We start from the raw sequence: 20,830 nt of genomic DNA on the forward strand, positions 1-20,830 counted from the left end.
AGAGAGGCCACGTTTATTCGCATTAACAGGAGAAAAGAAACTACAAGTGGGACGAAGAGATTTGAAGAGGCTTTTATAAACATTTTAACGTTAACATAAAAGAAAAAAAATCAAGCTTTTACGAGGGAGTTTGGATCTATGAATGTGACTCAATGTCCAACACTAACACTTTTTTGTGACTGTATAGATTTTTCTCTCATTATTTTGAATTTGATATGACAGTGACTTTGACACTAAAGACCCTGATTGATAATATTCAGAGTTATCTGATTATCCGCAATTCCAGGCTGCTAAAATTAATGAGTGTAAATTACAATCAGTGGGGTAATCATTGTTAAGGCTGCAAGTCTTTGTTGTCTCGCAAATTGTCAATTTAACATTTAGGCAATTTTCATTTACTCCAAAAATGTGAACAAATGCACACAAGGTGCCAGAGTAAAAAGTGATGTCTTAAAATTTGCTTTAGTCTGATCAAAAGTAAAAATAAGTATATAAAAAATAAATATTTACAGAATGTCATAAAAAAGACAAAGTAAGAATTTCTGCAATTGTGAAACCAACCAGCTCATGTTTGGAATTTTTATTCACTGAGTGAATGATTAACCTATTATTGAAATTAGTCATTTTCTGAATATATTCTCTGCTTAATTGATAAATCAGCTCATTTCACTCATTTCAGTCTGTTTATCTGTAGAGATGGTTATTAGCAACATTTTTACTGACTAAATTGAAGAATGACAAGGATAAGGCAACTTCCAGAAGGTTTATTTAAGAAACACTATAGAGATATAAATAATAGTGGTTACAGTGGGTCGTCAGTACCTTCCATGATGCTAAAAAGGCAAAACGTCCATCGTTAACGAAATGTCTAAAAATCTACAGATCTATAGCTCCCATTAGAAAATGACATCCTATTAGAGGCATAATATGTACATATTTATATACAATTCCTAAGAAAAAAAGACAAATAAATCCAGTTCTTCTGTACAAAGTCATGTTTTTATGGTCAACTCTTGCATGATTATGTCTGACAATGCATGGTAATAGTGGCTTTAAACTGCAACATTTTCAAAAAGGGCTTCTGTCTACAAGCACCAGGTGTTTGAACAAAGTGTCAGTTAAGCAAACATGAAAAAAAAAATCAGAATAGTGTTAATTCAACATCTGAGAAAAGAAATTAAATCATCTGGCTACAAAATACAGAACCATGCTTGTAACCATCTCGTCAGACATCAGATCAGTGGTGCTTAAGACGATAAAACCGAAACGTCTTTTCACCATCTTGTGCCAAATGCTCAGAGTGATGAAACTATTCAGGGTCAGTGTGTGTTTTGCTGCCACTGCTACCTCAGGTCACACCTGTTTTTATCAAGCCCTTCCCCTCTATTTACTCGGACGTGTCAATCACACTGTCGAGCTGTTTTCTTTGCTGCAGTGAAGTGAGTCCTCTGCTGGGCAAGAACTGATCTGTGCATTCCACACTTAGCAAACAACAACTTCAGAGCCAGCAAACCAAAACTGCTGTCACATGGGGACTCATCAAATGTGGACAACAGCTCTTCCATCATATAAAGATACTCCTCCTCTGTCAGGAACAAAACCGCAGAAAGTTGCATATTGTCTTTATACACAGTAAACATTAGTACAACCCCGCCTGTGTTGAGTAGGGTAAAAAAAAAATTAAGCAACTAACACTTATTTTCTTGAAATGTGTCTTCCACTCACATTGCAGCTCACTGGCACTAAAATACAGGTCTCACACAGGGGAGATTGGTCCAGCTACCTCAGGTTATCCAGTTTCTAATATGGCTCGGGTTCAGTTTTCCTCTTTTTCTCATCCGTGATATTAGTGCAGCAGTTCAGAGGAGTCTCAAAGGTAACAAAAAACAGAGACTGGTCCTAGGTGCCGTTGTCTGTCATGCTGGAACAGTCTGGAGAGGCTGCTGTTGGAGTCGGTGGTTGATCTGAGCTCTGGGATGGGGAGTTGTCTTTGGGCCAGTGGAGTTGACTCAGACTCTGATGCAGTACATCCAGTTCGGCTGGCAGGGGGATCCCCAGCTCCTGGTTGAGGGACAGAGCTTCAAAACAGTCCTCTAGCTTCTGGAAAGGTGGACTGATGGAGGAGGAGGAAGGAGCAGGGAGGAGGGAGGAGGGAGGGCACACAAGAGGGTATTGAGGTTAAAACCAGACTGACGAGGTTGAGAGAAAACATGAGGAAGCAATCTGGCAGTGGAGGCGTGTCCTATGTTGAGATGGCATCTGAAAGTCTTTTTTTTCCTCCCCACTGCTTCTACAAACGAGTTCAAATACCTGGATGGATACTGTCTTTCAGGGTGAAGGTACGGACGTTTCGGTTTTACAGTTTCTCTACATTTCTCATTTCTCTTGTCAGGTTAAGATTTAGGAATCGACCAGTAAGCAGCTCTACAAAAATGTATTTTGCCACTACGTATAAACTAAGTGTAAGCCATTAACCATTACAATAACAACAGGTGCTCACCGGTTGTCGGGTGTGAGGTCACAACAAGCCACGGCCAGTGGAAAGAAAGCTGGTGGACAGTCTTCGGGGAGGAACTTCTCCACAAACTTGCCCACATTCAGGCCAAAGTCCAGAGTCCGGGGGAGGCACTCTGGGTCTGCATAGACTTTTCCAATGATCTGGATCATAAGACAGAGGAGGTAAGGGTCACTAACAGATAGCGACACACTGGCACAAATACCTCAGCATTAGCAGTAGCATTTTCTTGAGCATACCACTGCATATTAGATCTATGTATAAATGCTTGAAACAAAAACGCTTTTTGTTTTGTCAACTATTATTGGTGCAGTGATTTTAAATTATACAAGCTACGTTGTCAACAAATCAAAGCAGATAATCAGCATGTTCTTACCTCACAAAGAACAATTCCATAGGAGAAAATGTCCACCTTCTCATCGTAGCGTTTACCTGAAACATTATCAAGTAAAGAATGAAGTAAATGCACTAATTGACCCAACTGAACTTAAATCAAGTTGGTAATTCATTCTGTTCCTCCTGCTCACCGTTTAGCATCTCTGGAGCCATCCAATAAGGGTTTCCGACGACAGTATACCGCTTCTTTCGGTCAATGCGTCTGAACACCCTCTTCTTAGTGCACGTTTTTTCAGGTGGAGGTTTAACTTTGTCTTCTACGATGAGTCGGGACAGTCCAAAGTCAGCAACGACAACGGTGTTGTCCTGTCAAAAGAAGACACTTAATGGTTGACTGAACTTCATTTAAAATGGAAAAATATATATACACTTAAAATAAATATCTGAGCAAAAGTTGGTCTGACAATTACTATAGACAGAATGGTCTGTTTAAAAAATACAGTTTGTAGTTAACCATGGAAGAAGAATAAATGCTCTATAAGGTCAAGCAATCATTAATAAGGTAAATGCTCTTGGATGCTCTTTTACAATCTGATTATGTAACACAGTATCGTCTTGAGTTCACAGCAAACTAAAAAATTTTTACAACTCTTGTTTATACAGACAACTGGGAACTGCTTCTACTCACAACTGAAAGCGTGCCAACTTTCACTCAGCCCATGAAACTCCTCATACTCCTTATTGTTTAAATTTTATGAAGTGTGTGTAATGGCTGGTAAAATGCCATGTCACTTACCAGTTTAACCAGGCAATTGTGAGAGTTGAGGTCTCTGTGTATGATGCTCATTGAGTGAAGGTAGGCCTGAAACAAAGAAAATTCACACACACTTGTAAGAAAATTCCCTTGTATATAGTAAAACTTCACAGCACTCTACACACTGACATCATCTATGATCTTTCCCCTCTATGAAGGAAAATTGTGGCTGACTTTATGCCAGGTGTGACTAAGGATTTAGTTATTTTGTATGGCAGTGATTCGTACTATTATTTTTAGATTTAAGAGAACTCATCACATCTCTGCAACACAACCTAACATGCTGCACTGTGCCTTTAAATGCATGGCACTCTACGGCACATTTACATACATATAGATTTCACTAATAGTAATGTCTTTGCGAGAGGCCAACTCACCATGCCAGAGGCGATGCTCTTTGCAAAGCTCACCCTTTGCTCCCATGGAAACGGATCCTGTTAGCCCAGAATAAAAAAAAATAAATAAAAAAAACAAAAGGGAGAAATGAATAGAAGCTCTCTCAGGGGCCATAATGAGGGGTGAATACAGTAAACAGAATTAAACCTTTATAAATAATTTCATCATCATCATTAGAGGAAAAGAAAACACTCCTTCTCCTCATTGGGGCCGTGTGCTGAACTATGTGCTCCCCTTTATAGTCAGCTGTGGGGGGAAGGGGAGCTCTTTAAATTTCACCTGGTAACACTTTCTACAACTTCTCTCATTCCACGTCTTGGCCCTGTTGACATGCCAGCCGCTATACAGCCAAGAGCCCTCTATCAGTGCAGAGTTTACTTCAGGTCAGCCCCCTCCCACACAGCCCTCAGACTTTCTGTGGCCACTTAGTGTTTTTTGTGCTCTTGTGTGGAAGAGGACAGGAGGAGGGTTAAGTGAATCAACTAGTTTAACTTACCATGTCTCTAATGAAATCCTTCAGGGTGCCTCCCTCGATAAACTCAGTTATCAAATTGAGCCTCTTGTCCTTGTATAGCACACCGATGAACTTCAAAACGTGGGGATGATCGAGGCTCCGCATAACTTTGACCTAAAAATGGGAAAGAAATATATGAAGAGTAAGACCATTATGATTGCAAACAGATAATAACTTATCAGTTTCACATAGGTGGCAATGAATCCAGGAGAATACAATAATCATCATGGACTAACGTTTTCCCATATGACTGGGATGAAAATCTCAAAATAACAAGGTACAAAGAGGTATTTGTTGGAACATGTGGCGTGCTTTCAGTTGTGAGTCTAATAGATCACAGCTCCATGCAGAGCCAGAAGACTCTGTTTTGTCTGTGAGGAAGTCCAGGCCTCCTGCTGCAGATTACCAACCTCCTTTAGGAAAGTTTTCTGGGTCTCTTCATCACAGCGGATCAACTCCTTCATCACCATCACCTCTCCTGTGGCTTTATGAGTCACCTGTGAGCATGATAAAAGCAACAGATGTCTTACATAAACACCATTGCACAAAGAACCAGAGTAGTCCAGGGTTAGACTTAGATAAAGGTATTGATAGAAGTTGAAGGCTCACCTTGATGGCTTGTCCGAAGAAGCCTTTTCCTAAGACCTCGCCGTGGATGAGGTCACATGGTCTGAAGATGCGATGAGAGCAGCTACTGGAGGATCTCAAAGATTCAGAGCGCCCAATGTCTCGTGTAATAAAAGGCTGCTCTTTGGGAGAATTTGGTCCAGGGGACTTACATATGCTGTTACTGCGCCTGCAATAGAGAATATGGTCAATTTAAATTACAAAACTATGTACACTCATCACTTGTCTATTACAGACCCACAATGTGTAAGCTGGATAGTTTTTTTGGCTGCTCAGAAAGCTCTGACAAACCTCAAAGACCTCCTTTTCAGAGTGCCGTCATCAACCACATCAGTTCTCTCCACGACTGCATTAGGTGAAGACAGGCGCATGCGGGAGGTTGCTGGGACTCCCAGATGGTTCCTGGGTGATCCCAGCCTGAGCCGGTCCAATCGCTGCCTGACTGGGTCATATTCTATAAGCAACTGCAGTGTTTGGCTTGTGCGGTGAATCAGATCGTCCACCTAAACAGACCGACAGGAGTTGGGGTTGACAAATTTCAAAATGATTAGTTCACACTTTTTCTGGGATTTACCACCATTAATACAATTTGATAGACTGTTGATAATTAATTGTAAAAATTATGTATATGCTAATTTTCTGTTACCTTTCTTTCATATTTGTTTGTTTAAGTGGTAGTAGAACAGGAATTCAAATCTTTGAGGTGGTAAAAAAGACAGCCAATCATCTGGTCTTCTGTATATTATAAATTGTTCTACTTAACAAGATTATAGCATCTATAGTGTAGAACAGTAATCACCTTTAAGATGGGATGTTATGTTAGAATGTGTTAATGGGAGAACAGGATAGGTGGGAACTTACAAATACAACAATTAAAAAGATCAAAGCAGTGAATGGTGACTTAACTGGAATGCGTGTAATGATGTGAGAGTGAGGTTATGGGAATGAGCTTTTAAGTGCAGCAGTCATTCCACATACCGTCCTCTCCCAGCTGAAGAATGTACATATAAATGATGGAGGAATGTGAGGAATGCAAGAAATCAATGTGTAATTGTTGTTTAATAAGAAAATAGCTTGGCAAATTGCACTCCAGGAATGGACGCGCCCTTAATGAGTATGCTAATAAGCTTGACTTGAAGAATCTTACATCACATTATCATTCCATGAGTCTCAGAAGTGTCTATGAAGCATAAACTCACCTCTTCTTCCATCAAAGTCCCCACTGGAAGGCCATTAATCTCCAGGATCCTGTCCCCAACATGGATGGCATTCCGCACCTCTGGACTAATAAGCATCCCTCTGACCCTGGTGGCAACACAGCACCAACACGTATATGTCAGTATTAGCAATAGAGGACGAATATGCTGATTTAAATACAGTAGGTTAAAGATCTGCTCTAATAAATGGGTCTGCCAATCAGCAAGAAACCCAAGACTGAGAAAACATGATTTTTCCTGCAGTGGCACACATTAAGACACAAACACCAATGCCCTGCTATTTAACAAACCTATAATCAATCTTACCTCAGCTATTACTCATGCTGTCCCCACAGAAGAGAGAGACAGGTATTAAGATTATCACTGATCATCAGGTACCACTTACTCTTTCACTTGAACGCTTGCAGAGCCACTGACGTCCCTCAGCACAGAGACGGAGAAGCCTCTCTTGCCGTTGGCCGCAGAGGGCATCGAGATGAGGGTGACTGTGTGGGGCAGGGAGTCTAGGATCGAGTCGTGTGAACGCTTTTCCAACATTGGCGTAAGGACCACCTGCTTGTAGCACTTTCCACTGCACACAACAGAGGAGGGAGTGAATCATCACATTTGTGGACATGTGCTTGCTTGTTAAATTACTTACTATTTAAGTTACTATCAGCTGCATGTCCTCTAAAGATAACTGTGTCAATATTGAAAACAGGTCCCATGCAAGTGACTTACCAGTAGAGTTTCGATCGCTCGACTAAAGCGTAGGTATCTCTGTCCTCAATCACCACCTTGCAGCTCAGACATACAAAGCACTCAGGGTGATACTTGTGTTCTCCAGCCACCTGGAACCACAAACAAACCAGGTGATCTTCAAAACATCCATGCGATTCATAGCACAAAAGAAGTAATACGTTGGCGGTGAGGCTGCTGTCCTGTTCCGCTGTGCTCTGCTCGTCAGAGAGGAGTGCGTTCTGCTGAGTGCGTATTGCTTTCTACCCCTCTCCCGCTGTGAGCGGTGACACAGTCATAACACCTGCTTCACTCTCAGTCTGTCTGGAATCTGCTATGATATCACCACCCACTGCAGGTCTGAGCCAATCGTCTGGCTGACTTTCAATCCTCTGAAACCAGCTCATAACTTCTCATGTGCTTTCTCGCTCTCTCATTAACACTGCCTGACTGATTTCCCATTCTACAATCCATGTTACACACCCCCAATTTCACCTGGCTTTTCTCTCCTCTCTCTCATGCGAGATGAGATCATGTTTCCGCCCCATACAAACATCAAGGAATGATCATCACATACCTCAGCACAAAAATAGTTGCTTTCATGTTTAATTATGAAGTAAAATTGTTTAACCTTTATATTACAGATGGCTCAGTGGAAAACTTAAAAACCTGCACCTGAACTGGAGGTGTGATGTGGAGAAACTCAGGCAGGAGGTTTGTTTTTCATTTCCTTTCATTGTAATTAAAGTTTCAACAACATCAAAAATACAGCAAAGCTTTTTTTTTTTTTTTTAAATAAAGGATGCCATAACATTATGTTAGGAATACAAGCGCGATGACTGTACAACCTCATGTAGTTTCAATCAGACCTTTTTCCCACACTGGCCACAGCTCTGAGTCAGTGCTGGGAAAGGATTCCCTGCTGCTACAAAGAGATTAGAGTGATGTCAGCCAAATCATTGGGACATCTCATGAGTCTGCAACCTCTTGCCTCCTTGCCAAGAACTGCACCACCACCACAACCGACCACAGTCACAACCTGCCCCAGGCTTCAACAGCAAGACAGAGCTGTACAAACTTGGCAAAACAAGATCAGACCTAGGGACTATTAAGTAGAATTAATTTTGGAGAAGCTGAAAAGGTCCAACTAGCAGATAAATTAAGTGAAATACAGTGCCTTCAAGCACAACAACAAAAAATACATCTTCAATCAATCAATAAACTAAGTAATTAAAAACAGGACAAACACAACAGTGTTCTGGACTTGAATGCCTGACAAGCAGTAGCAGCTCTGCATGATCCTCCTCTGCTGATGGACCACAATGACTCTCTTTCTGGCTAAGGGGATGCAGTGCCAGTTCAGCTCTGCCAAAAACACTCTGGCTGATGAAGCAGGATGCCAATACTAAATAGAGGAGTCCATTATGTGTGTTGCTTGGTGGCGAAAAGAAAAACTTCAGTCTGGCTCCATGTTGGACAAGTGGAGGCAAAACGACCCCAACAGCAGCTCCTGAATTTTATGTTTCAACATGTAGCCTGAATACTAAATCCAAACTAGATAGATATTTGGAATCAATTCAACATACCAATTTATCTGGTGACAGTTTTGACTTTTACTGTTCTATGTCATACATGCTGCGCCCTGTAATGGGCTTTGCTATTGGTTTACACTTATGAGGCTCTGCCTCAGCACCTGAGAAAAACTTCTATGCACTCACTGCCCAATCGAGAGGTAGCTACTATGCAGCACCCTCCACCTATAAAGTCCCAACGCTCTCGCTGCTCGTCCCCTTTTTCTACTCAGCCACCTTGAGAATTTATAATCCTGCGAACTTCATCTGGTGTTGCAGCAGCATTAGCTACATCATCATGTCTACTAGCAAGCCTTGTTTTTGCTGCGCTTCACCTATGCTGCCAACAGACTCCCATGAGTCCTGTTTCCTCTGCCTAGGTGGGCGGCACCAGATTGAGGCTGACTTCTGTGCTGCCTGTTTCGTGGTCCCCCGGGAGGAGCGCAATCGACAGCTGCTTTTCACAGAGTCTGTTTTCTCCCTCCATGCTAGCCTGGCACCAGCAGCGGAGGGTGTGGCAGCTCAGTCCAAGTCTTTGGCCGACTATGACAAGGAGGATGACTGTCGAGTCTATGAAGAGGAAGACTTTGCTTCTCTCTTCAAGGATGACGACGCACCAACAACCCAATAACCCAATAACCCAATGTTATCCTCTGGACGACCTGCCTGGTTTGTTCAACTCGGCTGCTCACAGGATGGAGACCCCACTGCCTCCCCAGCTGCTGGCAAAATCTCCAGCCAAGGATTTCACTGCGGACCTCCTCACTCAGCCATGCGGGAGGTCTCATCCTCATACTGTCCTCCTCAAGATGGCACCCATCTCCTCTTACACGTAGTGTAAGTGGGCCTTTCCATTGACCACTAAGCCCCTGGCAGTGTCTTACGGGCCGTATTCCACTGTCGAGGGCTGGGAGTGGGACAAGGGGGTTCCCTCCATGGAGGATGCAGTCAGGGTCTGCCTCCTCCCCTCTACCTCCCTCTGACCCAGCCAAGGTTGGCCGTTGCTCTTGTCCTACAGGGACAGGGTAATGGCCGCCCTTTTCGACTGCTGTTACGCAGGAACAGCCCAGGAAGTGGCACTGTCTAACAATATGGCCTTCCTGGAAAACTGAGCTGTCGGTGACTGAGATCACCGAGGTCCAGACGACAGCAGACTAGTTAGCTAATCACTGCTGCTCCATACTGCGCACTATCCATGTGCTGGCAAGTGGTGCTGCTCATAAAACAGTTACCGCGAACATTGCGGAAGCGCAATGCCCACCCCACAGTTTCCCCCAAGTTCATCCCGGTGAGTAGGCGGCTCTGGGTGGAGCTGCTAACCCTGTTAACACTATTAGCTTGGTTAGCACTATTAACGCGGCCAGCCGCCGTCATTTCAGCTTAGCCACCTCTGTGTTTACATGTCATGTCAGAGGTGAGAGCCGTGTGCAGGCTGTTCCGGCCCAAACACAAGATGGCGACCAAAACACTACGGCAACCAGGCTGTGTTCCAGGCAAAGCAGCCTGCAGCCCGCCAATGTGAGTGTTTCCTCATCGAGCAAGAACCCTTGACGTCCACACTGACCACCAATGAGTGGTTCTTGTCTCATTGGCTGGCACCATTCCTCACTGTGCGTAGCCTGAGCTGGGTGTATGCGAGCTAGTGGACTAAAACACCACAACAGTGGAGCGTTTTGCCAGACACAACACCCTACAGGTGAGTGTTTTTTCTTCTCTGAGTGTGCATAGTGGACCTAAGTGAGAGATGGGAGCCTTGCCTTGCCCCGAAAGGATTTTTTCCCTGCTGCCCCCCCCCCCCCAACCAGCTCGATGGGGGACAAAGCGAGGGATGCAGCAATGTGGCTGCTAGCCTTAGTTGCTTCCCGACCCTTTCTGCTGGGGCCCCCCATGTGCTCCCTCCTGAGACAGGAGGGTCAGATGTAACTTGGACAGTAAAACACACCTTAAGAAAAAAAACAAATACTTCCTGTAATTATTGATACGTAATCTCTGTGAGCATAGTTCAGATCATAATGTGAGTGGCAGACTGTGAGTAATACATACACAGCCACCTCACCACAATCAACCGAACATGATGTGGCTCCAAAACCCTCTCATGCTTTTGCGTCTTCCCACTAGATCCTCTGTGTACTTGGGGAAGTGAACTGTGGAGAACTTCTGTACAGAGGCAACAGAATGGGGCCTCAAGGGGGGAAACTAATTCACAAGTGAGGTTGAGGGCTCAATCCACAATGTTCAGCAGCAGTCTGTGTAAAATATCACTCATCTGTAAATGTAATCGCCACAAAAACAGCACCCCTGCCTTTCAATGCGTGTAAGTATTAATCTCCAGCAGTAGTGAGAGACTGGAACACAGAGAGCATTGACACGCTCTGTGGGCATTCTGGTATTATTTAAATAGAGGGGGAAATTGTTGGCAATTGTTGTTATATGATCGTGGCAAGGCAGTCTGAAAGCCTGGCAATCACATGTAGCAACAGTCTTGACACGGTGTTAGACTCAAGCATTGACAAAACAGCAGCCAACAGTAAAAGGCACAAGTCTTACTAAATTGTGAGATGTAATGGGCAGTGTAATACACACTAGTAATACAAAAAATGTAATTTAAGTTTGACCTTGGAGTGGCCCAAGAGCAAAGACTAAGGGTTAGCTATCAATGTTAGCATTAGAAGAGTGCTTTGGTGATTTAGTTCCTATAAATTTGGGAGCAGCAGAGACAAAGATATTCTGACTTGTAGTCCCTAGTATGGGCCATATTTCAAAAATACTTGATAAGACTACACTTCCCATAATGCAACTTGATAGCATCTTTTGTTAAACCCCTCAATGCCTGCAAATACCAAACATCTTTCAAACTTCATGAAAAATATGTAGCCACTAAACCCTGACGACATCACTATGACATCACAAGGTTTTCTTTCCCCCTCAGACTAAAGAAAGCTTCTCCAGAGCCCTTAAATCTTAAAGTACAAGTGAAGCTGATGAGATTTTGGTTTAGAAGGAAATCATTTTGTGACATTACATCAAGTTACTTATTGAGATATTGTCCTCTGTTCGAAAGTTTAAGACTGACAGTCCAATGTTTCCCTAAAAATCTTCTGACATAAAGACATAAAGGGTTTAAAGTGCAGCAGACTTACCATGGCAGGTCCAGTCATGAGCAGAGAGCAGCCATGACACAGCTCTCCAAACTTTTCCCAGTAGTGTTTACGACAGTACAGCTTGCTGTCCTTCTCATAGTACCAGTTAGTCAGGTGGTCACAGCACACAGAGCACCTATGAGCACAAAAAAAGGCTTGGTGACACTTGTAGAGAACAGGGAAGGAGGAAGAGATTTTTTTTTATCTGTAAAGCATATCACCTTCAAGGTAATATGGCAGAGACTCAAAGGCCTGGCAAAAAAATCTGTTTATAATTCAAAGGTATGTGGGTGATGTCTGAAAGATGCTCATAAAGCAATGATTCAGCTGCTCTCTCACACAGCAACAGGCATTTTGTGACTTCCTTCTGTCTCAGGTTAATATAATAAACTTTGGAAATTCTAAGCAAAACAGAAAAACAAAACTGGTTCACCTTTTTGCACATTTTTTTCAGATTTCATAACTGACATTACATACCAGTAAACGGTGTTAAGTAATAAAAAAGAGATTGTGCCAAAACCATCAATCATAAACTTTTAACTCTGAGGTTAGAACATTAGCTGGGGGCATGTTCCTGTCAATGACAACATGTACTTTTTTCCTGTGTGTTTAACACAGTAAATACCTCCCTGCCTGAAATATGCTTGGTCTTGCATGTTTGCTGTTATTTGTGCTGTGTTATAGGAAGTTATAAGAAGAAGAAGAGACTGCACAAAGAGTTGTTCCACTTTTGAGGAAGGATAATCTGGCAAGCCTTGCCCTCTGCACGGCACACTACCACCAAAGGCTGCCAAATACTTTGCCAATTTCCAGCACCTTAATAGGATCCAGTTGTTTAAGGGGGAACTAGAGCAATACTTTGTCAACAGACTAGAGGCTCCTGTTAAGATAGGTTCAAGAAAAAAAAAAAGGTGAAACACTACAAGGGCAAAGTTCTCAGGTCACTGAAACGAACAGGGGTTGTTTATTGTGCATATATCGATTGCAGTTACTTAAAAAACTTCTCATTGTGCATTTTCTTATCTGTGTCAATGTAAAGAAAAGCCAGTTACCCTGTTAGTCTTGTGGTCAAAGGTACAAACCATATAATGTCCTGGGCTACGTCAGAAACCTTAGTCACAAAGTATCCTAGTCTTACTCCCCATACTTCTCTTTGGTCAACTGTTAATAATTACAAAGAAACACTACAAACAATTCAAAAAGTAACTTATAAGAGGTTGGAAATAATAAATTCCTTTTTATTGTATTGTATTGTTCCCATAATGTTACACCAACAGCTGACTGATCCAAGCTGTCACCTGGAAAGATAATTGGCAAATTAAGGGGATTTTTATGGCCACAGACTTTGGGACAAAATGTTCAGAGTGAGGAATGCTGAAGCTGTCAGCAGACTGGGAAGCACCTGCAGGCTATGAGCGTTCCTTGAACAAGCTCCACGGGTTATGCAAAACGGTGGCAGCAGGTTCGACTGCCAAAATACAATCAAGGATGAATCACTGTCAGAGATTAAGTTACTGAAATGTCTGCAGTCCTGTTTTTTGGGGCTGTTGCTGCATTCAGATGGTTCCTTGGCCCTTCTGTTTTCACCTTAGCTTCTAAGTAATTTGAGAAGGGACACTGAAAGAGACTTCAGATTTAGGTGATGAAGGGCAGACAAAGGCATCACAATGATTGACATATGTCCTTACTGTTTGATTTGTAATTGAAACTATTCACACGTCAAATTTCTCTTGAACTCCAGGTTAAAAAACAAGAATAGAACAAGGTGTTTTGATTAAAAAAAAAAAAAAAAAGACAAATTACTACAATAATAAAACTTTTGACTGACACCTTTACAGTCTTCCTGATAAGCAACCAATTCCAATTCAGGGCTATGATCTTAACTAGCATGACAGCTAGAGCTCTGCTGATGATGTTGCCCTTGTTGCTCACTTGCTTATCTGATACTGATAATATTAGAAATATCAAATCAAAATCCCACACAACAATTTCAAGTATGCAAGATCAAATGACAAGTCAGAATTATTACTTTGAATGTGGTTTTTATGCATTTTCTTTTCGGTACACTGCTGGCAGCAGCTTTCAGTTGAGCCCCATGCATCATGTTGCTCTCTGCAGGTATAGTTGATCCGGGCTTATTGACTTTGGAACAGATTCCAGATATTTCAGAGTTTTCTGGCATTACTTAAGAAGGTCTTATAGAGAGAAGACAGCATGTTTGATGTCTCTATTGCAGAGAGAAAAGTGGAGAGCAGGGGAAGCACTAAGGTAGAGGCGATGTTTCAGTTTTATAACTCAAGAAGCCTCCATGTTAATGTCTTTATGTCAAATAATGCAGGGAAACAAACTCTGTTCTTTTGAGTTGAACGCAGCAAATAAAGAATGAACACAGGGTCAGTGTAATAATAAATCCAGCCTGATTCATCATGCAGGGACATGATGAGGGGGAGTGTGGTGCTAAAAGTTTGCTGAGGTAGAGATTGCATTAGTAACAGTGGCTGTGCTGCTCTGGTGAAAAATCTTAGGAAAAGTTTGTGTAAAAGCTGTCACACACTCTGGATGCACAACATACTAGTTTCTGTTGATGAAACCAGTTAAACAGTAGCCAAGTCATTTTAATCTTTTGTAAAGCTTTGTGAATTTTACATAACAATATATCCCAGCCAAGACGTTAGGTAATCACAGATATATTGGCATAGGCATATGTGTCAGCTGATTACATAAAATCACAATTCTTTAATATAAAAATTTAAATTTCACTCCGGCTACAGTAAACATAACAGCGCTGATATGTCAGTATCAGTGTTGGCTGGAGATACCAATACACCCATTTTGTCCCAGTAGATAAGAGGTATGCACAAGGAAGAGACTTGTGGAAAGTGCAGTATTTCAATTGGCATGTATGACATTCAGTATCTGTCCAGGTGTGGCAGGAAAAACAAAACCCTCCACCTTGTCCGCATTGTTTTTAAGAAAAAAAATTTCCAAATCAAAATCAGCTGATAAACTGTAATTATTATCCTTTATGACCCTTAATATATCAAGATAAAGTGCCATAAGGGTGCTTATAAAAACACCTGACTTCCTTATATCCGTGCTGGTGAATGGGGGGCGGACACACCAATCTCAGGTGGTTTTTCAGTGAACAATGTGCAATGGTCCTGCCTGCACAAACACTACAAAACAAACATTACTCACTTCCTTCAATCCACATTCCTGCTGGAGTGTATTCCTTTGTTGGAGTATGGAGTAGAGACAGTGAGAGAAGGACCTTTGCTTATGGCCTTTAAGACCTGCAAAGGGAGTGTTTCACTTTTCCTGGCTCCTTATCTCAGGGTGTGTGACTGTTGTGCTCCAAATGTTCTACATAGCAACTTCTCTCCAAGAAACGGCAGCACTATTTTTTCATTTATATCACAGGAACAGTCTGTGCAGTCAATCTAATTAGGCTTGGATCACATGCTAAAAGACACCTTTGATTTCAATCAGCTGATTTTTGTTATAACATACACTTAGGGCTGCAACAAACTATTATTTTCATTATTGATTAATTTGTCAACTATTTTCTGAATTCATAGTTTTGTCAATAAATGTAAGAAAGTAGTGAAAATTATCCACTATAAACACAAACATGTCCACAAGATAAAAACATCACGTTAACAGAACAAAGATCTCTCAATTGTACAACAACAGTGCATTCACGGTGAACAACCTACACTCTCATATTTAAGTTAACTGTAGTTTTTTGATCACATTAATTACATTTAGGATAAAAGAACCCTTGTAGATCTTTTTCTTTGCCATGGATACTGTATAGCGTCACCCTGAGGGGAGCAACTCAAATTCAGGGTGGCGGGGATGTGTTTTGTCATTGATGATTGACAGGCCTTTGTTGGTGACCTACTATCTTCCCTGCTGTCTTAACAATCCTGGTCAGCTCGTTTCTATTCACTTAAGTCACGTGCTCATGCCAGACAGCAACATTAAAAACAAGGATGCTCTCTATCAGGCTGACATACAGTCTTTCCAAGATGTCAAGACTCATCCTTACCCCTTCAGTTTCCTAATTAAAAACAGTCTCTGACTTGCTTTCTCACATATAAAATCAACATTGTCTGTGAAACTCAGTTTGTCATCTGTGTGTTTCCAGATGTTTAAAACAGTTGACAGTTTCCACAGTTTGGTCAAAAAGTATTAGTGTGGAGAGTGGGTCAGCTTGGTTTAGAATAAGTTCCTTTGTTTTTCCAACATTAATTTACAATGAGCTGGACTTACACCACTGTTCTAACTTGGAAACCTGAGCAAAATAATCAGAGATATCATTTTTATGGAAAAAACCCACTAAAGCCATGTTATCAGTATGTTTACATAGCTTGAAACTGCTGTTGTGCAGTGTTCACAGCACTGGTGCACTGGTGTACGGAGAGAATAGTACTGGAGATCAAACACAGCCCTTAGGGGCCCCTTTGTTAAAAAACAACCTCATCGGAGAGCATTTCTTTAACATGGACTCTTTGTGGGCGGTCAGTCAGAAAATCCTTGACCCAGTACACAAGACCCCGGCTCACCCCTAAGTCTAGAAGCCCTTGCAGGAGGAGTATATGAATTTGCATTGTGTTAAGAGCCAAACAGAAATCAAAGTCAAACATTCACCAGATTTTTTTACTTGAAAATTTAAACAATTAATTGACTATCAAAATATCAACTTGTTTCAGTATCACATACATTTATAGTCTACAATACACAGGTTGGAAGAGGTGGCACCAAAAAGTGGAAGCAGCAATAAAAGAAAAATATTGAGTCTCACAAAATGTGTTCGATAGTTTGATAATGTTCTCCATTTTACGGTTTATATTTATAGATTTATTATTTCTTTTCTGTAGCCATGGGCTCAAAGATACAGCGGATAAGTGCATATTTGTGTTACCTCTCTGTCATAATGAAAGTTTTTTTGATTTCAAAATAGTAAAGAGCCAAGACATACAGACGGTTGACAAATTAAAATGAAAAACCTGAATAAATGAGTGGAGAAACATAATGAATGCAGATGCTTCCACCCAGATGCACTTCATGGTACAATTAACATCCAATCACGCTGTGTACATGTATAAAAATGCTGAGCAGGCTCAGTTGATTCTGATTTTGTATCAAGATAGCAAGAAGAAAAGATCTTGAAAGAGGGTTCATTGTTGGGGCCCGGATGGCAGGAGCGTCAGTCGCAAAGACTGCTCAACTAGCCAGTGCTTCAATAGGAACTATGATTAAAGAGACAGATCTATGGGAAAAGAGATCAGTAAATAGAGTCAGAAATTGTGGTCGACAGCTCACATTTGATGACCGTGATGCTCGTGCATTATTGCGATATGTAAAGAACAACAGAAGAGCAACTCTTCCTCAGGTGACTGAGAATGTCAATGCAGGACGTGTCAGCAAGAACAGTCCAACGACAATTACATAGAGAGGGATATTATAGTAGGGTGGCAGTGCGTAACCCCCTCATTACAAAGATGAATGCACATTTGAGAGTTCAATGGTGCAAAAACCATAGACACTGGTCTACAGAGATGTGGAAAAAAGTGATATGGTCAGATGAGTCATCCTTCACCATATTCTTGACAAGTGGGTGAGAGCATGTGTGACGTACACCAAGAGAACAGTACAGGTCTGAATGCTTGACCCCTACAGTGAGGGGATCTGGTGGCTCTGTTATGCTTTGGGGGGCATTTTGCTGGCATGATTTGGGTCCACTTGTCCCCTTAGAGGGAAGGGTCACTGCTAATCAGTACAAAGTTGTTCTGAGTCATCACCTTTATCCTGTGATGAAACATTTCTATCCTGATGGGAGTGATCTCTACCAGGATAACAATGCCCCAATTCATAGGCCACGAGAGATCACTGAATGGTTTGATGAGTATGAAAATGATGTGAATCATATGCTATGACCTACGCAGTCAACAGATCTCAACACACCTATTGGAGATTTTGGACTGACATGTTAGCGCTGTCCACCACCACCATCAAAACACCAAATGAGGGGAATATCTTTTGGAGGAATGGTGTTCCATCAATACAGCAATCAATCTGCAGCTCTAACCAATTCCACTGAAACGCATTGGAAATATCAAGCTTTTTTTGGATGGCAAAAACCAACCCAAAAACAATGGTTTCTGGAGTAAGTGTCTGGGACAGCGGACTCACATCTCTGAATCGCCGTCTAGGAATGCAGAGCACAGCAGCTGAATGTGCCGTTACCTATAGGCCTCAATAACACTGCCAGGTTTACTGGAACAAGAGTGACGTCAGCTTATAAGAATGTTATACAAGGTGGAGATACAAGGAGGGCAGAGTGGCAGCATGTGGACAATAGACAATAGGAGCAACACAGGAGGTATCACGTTCAAAGGAATTTTATTTTTGCTAGACAATTTCCTTAAAGAGTGCAGAGATTTACCTCCTTAAGCAAAATAACTGTCTCTCAAAAATGTGGGCGGTGATGAGAGTGTAAAATGACTGCAGTGGCATTGATATCTCAACCCTTGTAATGAAAAATACATTATTCAACCCAGAAGTTGTACCTCAGATGGACAAACTGCAGCCCTTTTAGATAAGCGAAAATACTGCTGTCTGGTTTCCCCACACACAAGCAAAATATCTAATATCAACAAAAAGTGTGTAACTGAAGAAGTTTCAGACAAATGATGACGCTATGAAGAAGGATGCCAAAAATGTGAGGGAGTATTAAAATACAGACAGGGGGGAGAGGATCAATGGTGAGTAACACTCCTGTGTCAGGAACTTTGCCTGTAAGATGATAAAAAAGTTGCTGTATTTATTATTGAAGAGCCAGTGTTTGGAAGGAGTGAAATCTTGGGTTACGTAAGGACAGGAGTTAGATCCTGGCTCAAAACTTCCCAGAAAGCTATTTCAGTTGTCAGAAACAGACAAAAGTCAGAAGTAAATCTGTTCTATTCTTGAAGCTTTTTGGAAATCCTAGAAGACCTCCAGAGCCAAAGTCCAGTCATAAAAATCAAAGGATCTGCAGATACACTCTGCAGTGTGTGGCCACTGAGGAAAAGGCTGTACTTCATTCAGCAACATTCACAGATGCTCACTTCTTCATCATCTGTTTTATAATGTTGGGGTCAAATTAGGCATGGTGATTTCTGGACGCAACATGATCAATGAGCGTAGGGCTGCAACTAACGATTATTTTCTTGATTAATCAATTAGTGGTGGTCCATAAAATGTCAGTAAAAGGTGAAAAATCATGATCATTGCTTCCCAAAGCCCAAGATGACGTCTTCAAATGTCTAGTTTTGTCCCGACCAACAGTCCACAACCCAAAGATATTCAGTTTACCATCAGAGAGGACTTAAGAAACCAGAAAATATTCACATTTGAGAAGCTGGAATCGGAGAGTTAGGACATTTTCTTCTTGAAAAACAACTCAAAATGATTGATTATCAAAAATATTTGGCGATTAATTTAATAGTTGGCAACTAATTCATTAATTGACTAGTCGTTGCAGCTCTAAATCAGAACCAGCTTATCTCACAGTGAGAACCAGTGAATGTTACTGTTAAATAAGGGGAAAACCCTTCAGTGTTGTATCATGCTGGCATGTACAGTACGTCAGCATCCAGCCACAAGTTCATTGCCCCACATGTAAATATCTCACAACGGGGCAGCGACCTGTGAAGACCAGAAAGCCAACATCATCAGTTCCAGTGTGGCAATCATTAATCCTCAGAGCAGAGCGAGATAGCAAAGTTCTCCCTGCAGATCGGGACCATTTCACCAACCAATCTAAACTCAAGAGCGCGGAGCATCCCCATGCAGAGCTCAGTCAGCTGTGACAGTAAATGCCCTGAATTCCTACAAGGTGCATTTTCTGCAGAGGGGCACACAATCAGTGGTGAATTGTTGAAAAACAGATCTAGGCCCATGTTTAGGCTACAAAACAGAAGCTTCTGGGATCATCCACAAGGCCATTTGTAAGTACACCCAAAAGAGGGGAAGCCAACATGTTGACCAACAGAAAAAAACAACAAACAATTGTGTCCATATGAATGCAAACTGTTCCCTCTCTTGTTTCTCTGTAAACAAAGCATTCACTTATCAGACTGTGGCTGACAAAGCTGTTCTCTCTCTGCAGTACTTCTACAGGCTGCAAATTGCAAGGCGTGTATTAAATCATAAACTGGAACACTTACTGAAAGCAGGCGTTGTGCCAGGTGTCCTGAAGGACTTTCATGTGAAACGAGTCTTGAATTCTTCCTCCACAGCCCGCACAGTAACATTCATCTGTACCTGTAAGAAACCTTCATTTCAGTCTTCATTTGTAGCACCGTAGGCTTAGAAATTCAAGCTGGTAAAAGTGATTTGCTGAGGGAAAAGTTAGTAAATGACAGATATGTTCGACGTTACACAATTAACTGCAAAAAATAAGCCTTTTAAACATGCAACATTGTATAAACTCAGTGTGTAAAACGATAAGACCACAGCACAGACACAATGTAACCTCTCGTCAGTATAAAGTTACAACCTGAAATACTCCTCACCTTCTGGTTCCTCCATCTACTTTCTGTGTGTCGTCGATATTCTGATCCTTTTTTTTGTTGTTTTTACAGACTTTTCATACTGAAGCAGCAGCTATGTAGAGCAGCTTCAATGTTTAATTTCTCCCCGTCGTCTCCTCAGGACTCCCAACTCTCTGTATACGACAGGAAGAAAATACAAATCCCTTCAACTTCTCCACAGAAAAAAGTAACCTAAAACTCCTCCTGGACGGAGCTGCTTTCTTGCGGCTGGCAGGACAACTGACTGACGTAATGCAGTCTACAAATTCCTGTACGGAGAGCGGAAGGGCTCAACATGGCTCAACTGCTGCACCTGGAAGCAGGAGAAAACTGAGGTTTGGCCCCAAACTAAAAGGAAACAACAGTGGCGCCATCTTCTGCCATATTAAGTGCACTACACACAC

General features: G+C 41.7%; 1 protein-coding gene across 1 annotated transcript; it reads right to left on the bottom strand.

Annotated features, from left to right (window-relative positions):
• Positions 1–748: 748 nt before the first annotated feature.
• On the bottom strand, positions 749–20,747 carry limk2 (LIM domain kinase 2). The gene is made up of 16 exons (XM_042422083.1): positions 20,409–20,747; positions 20,061–20,157; positions 11,848–11,983; positions 7,140–7,249; positions 6,805–6,990; positions 6,402–6,507; positions 5,494–5,705; positions 5,185–5,371; positions 4,986–5,072; positions 4,558–4,689; positions 4,043–4,099; positions 3,648–3,713; positions 3,043–3,217; positions 2,892–2,947; positions 2,501–2,658; positions 749–2,113 (listed from the first exon to the last, which is right to left on the bottom strand). Exons 1-16 carry the CDS (start codon positions 20,422–20,424, stop codon positions 1,900–1,902), a joined length of 1,995 nt encoding a protein of 664 aa, XP_042278017.1. The 5' UTR covers positions 20,425–20,747; the 3' UTR covers positions 749–1,899.
• Between the last annotated feature and the right edge of the window lie 83 nt (positions 20,748–20,830).

The sequence above is a fragment of the Thunnus maccoyii genome, chromosome 9 (assembly GCF_910596095.1).
Source record: "Thunnus maccoyii chromosome 9, fThuMac1.1, whole genome shotgun sequence".
In the NCBI taxonomy this organism is placed as follows: Eukaryota; Metazoa; Chordata; class Actinopteri; order Scombriformes; family Scombridae; genus Thunnus; species Thunnus maccoyii.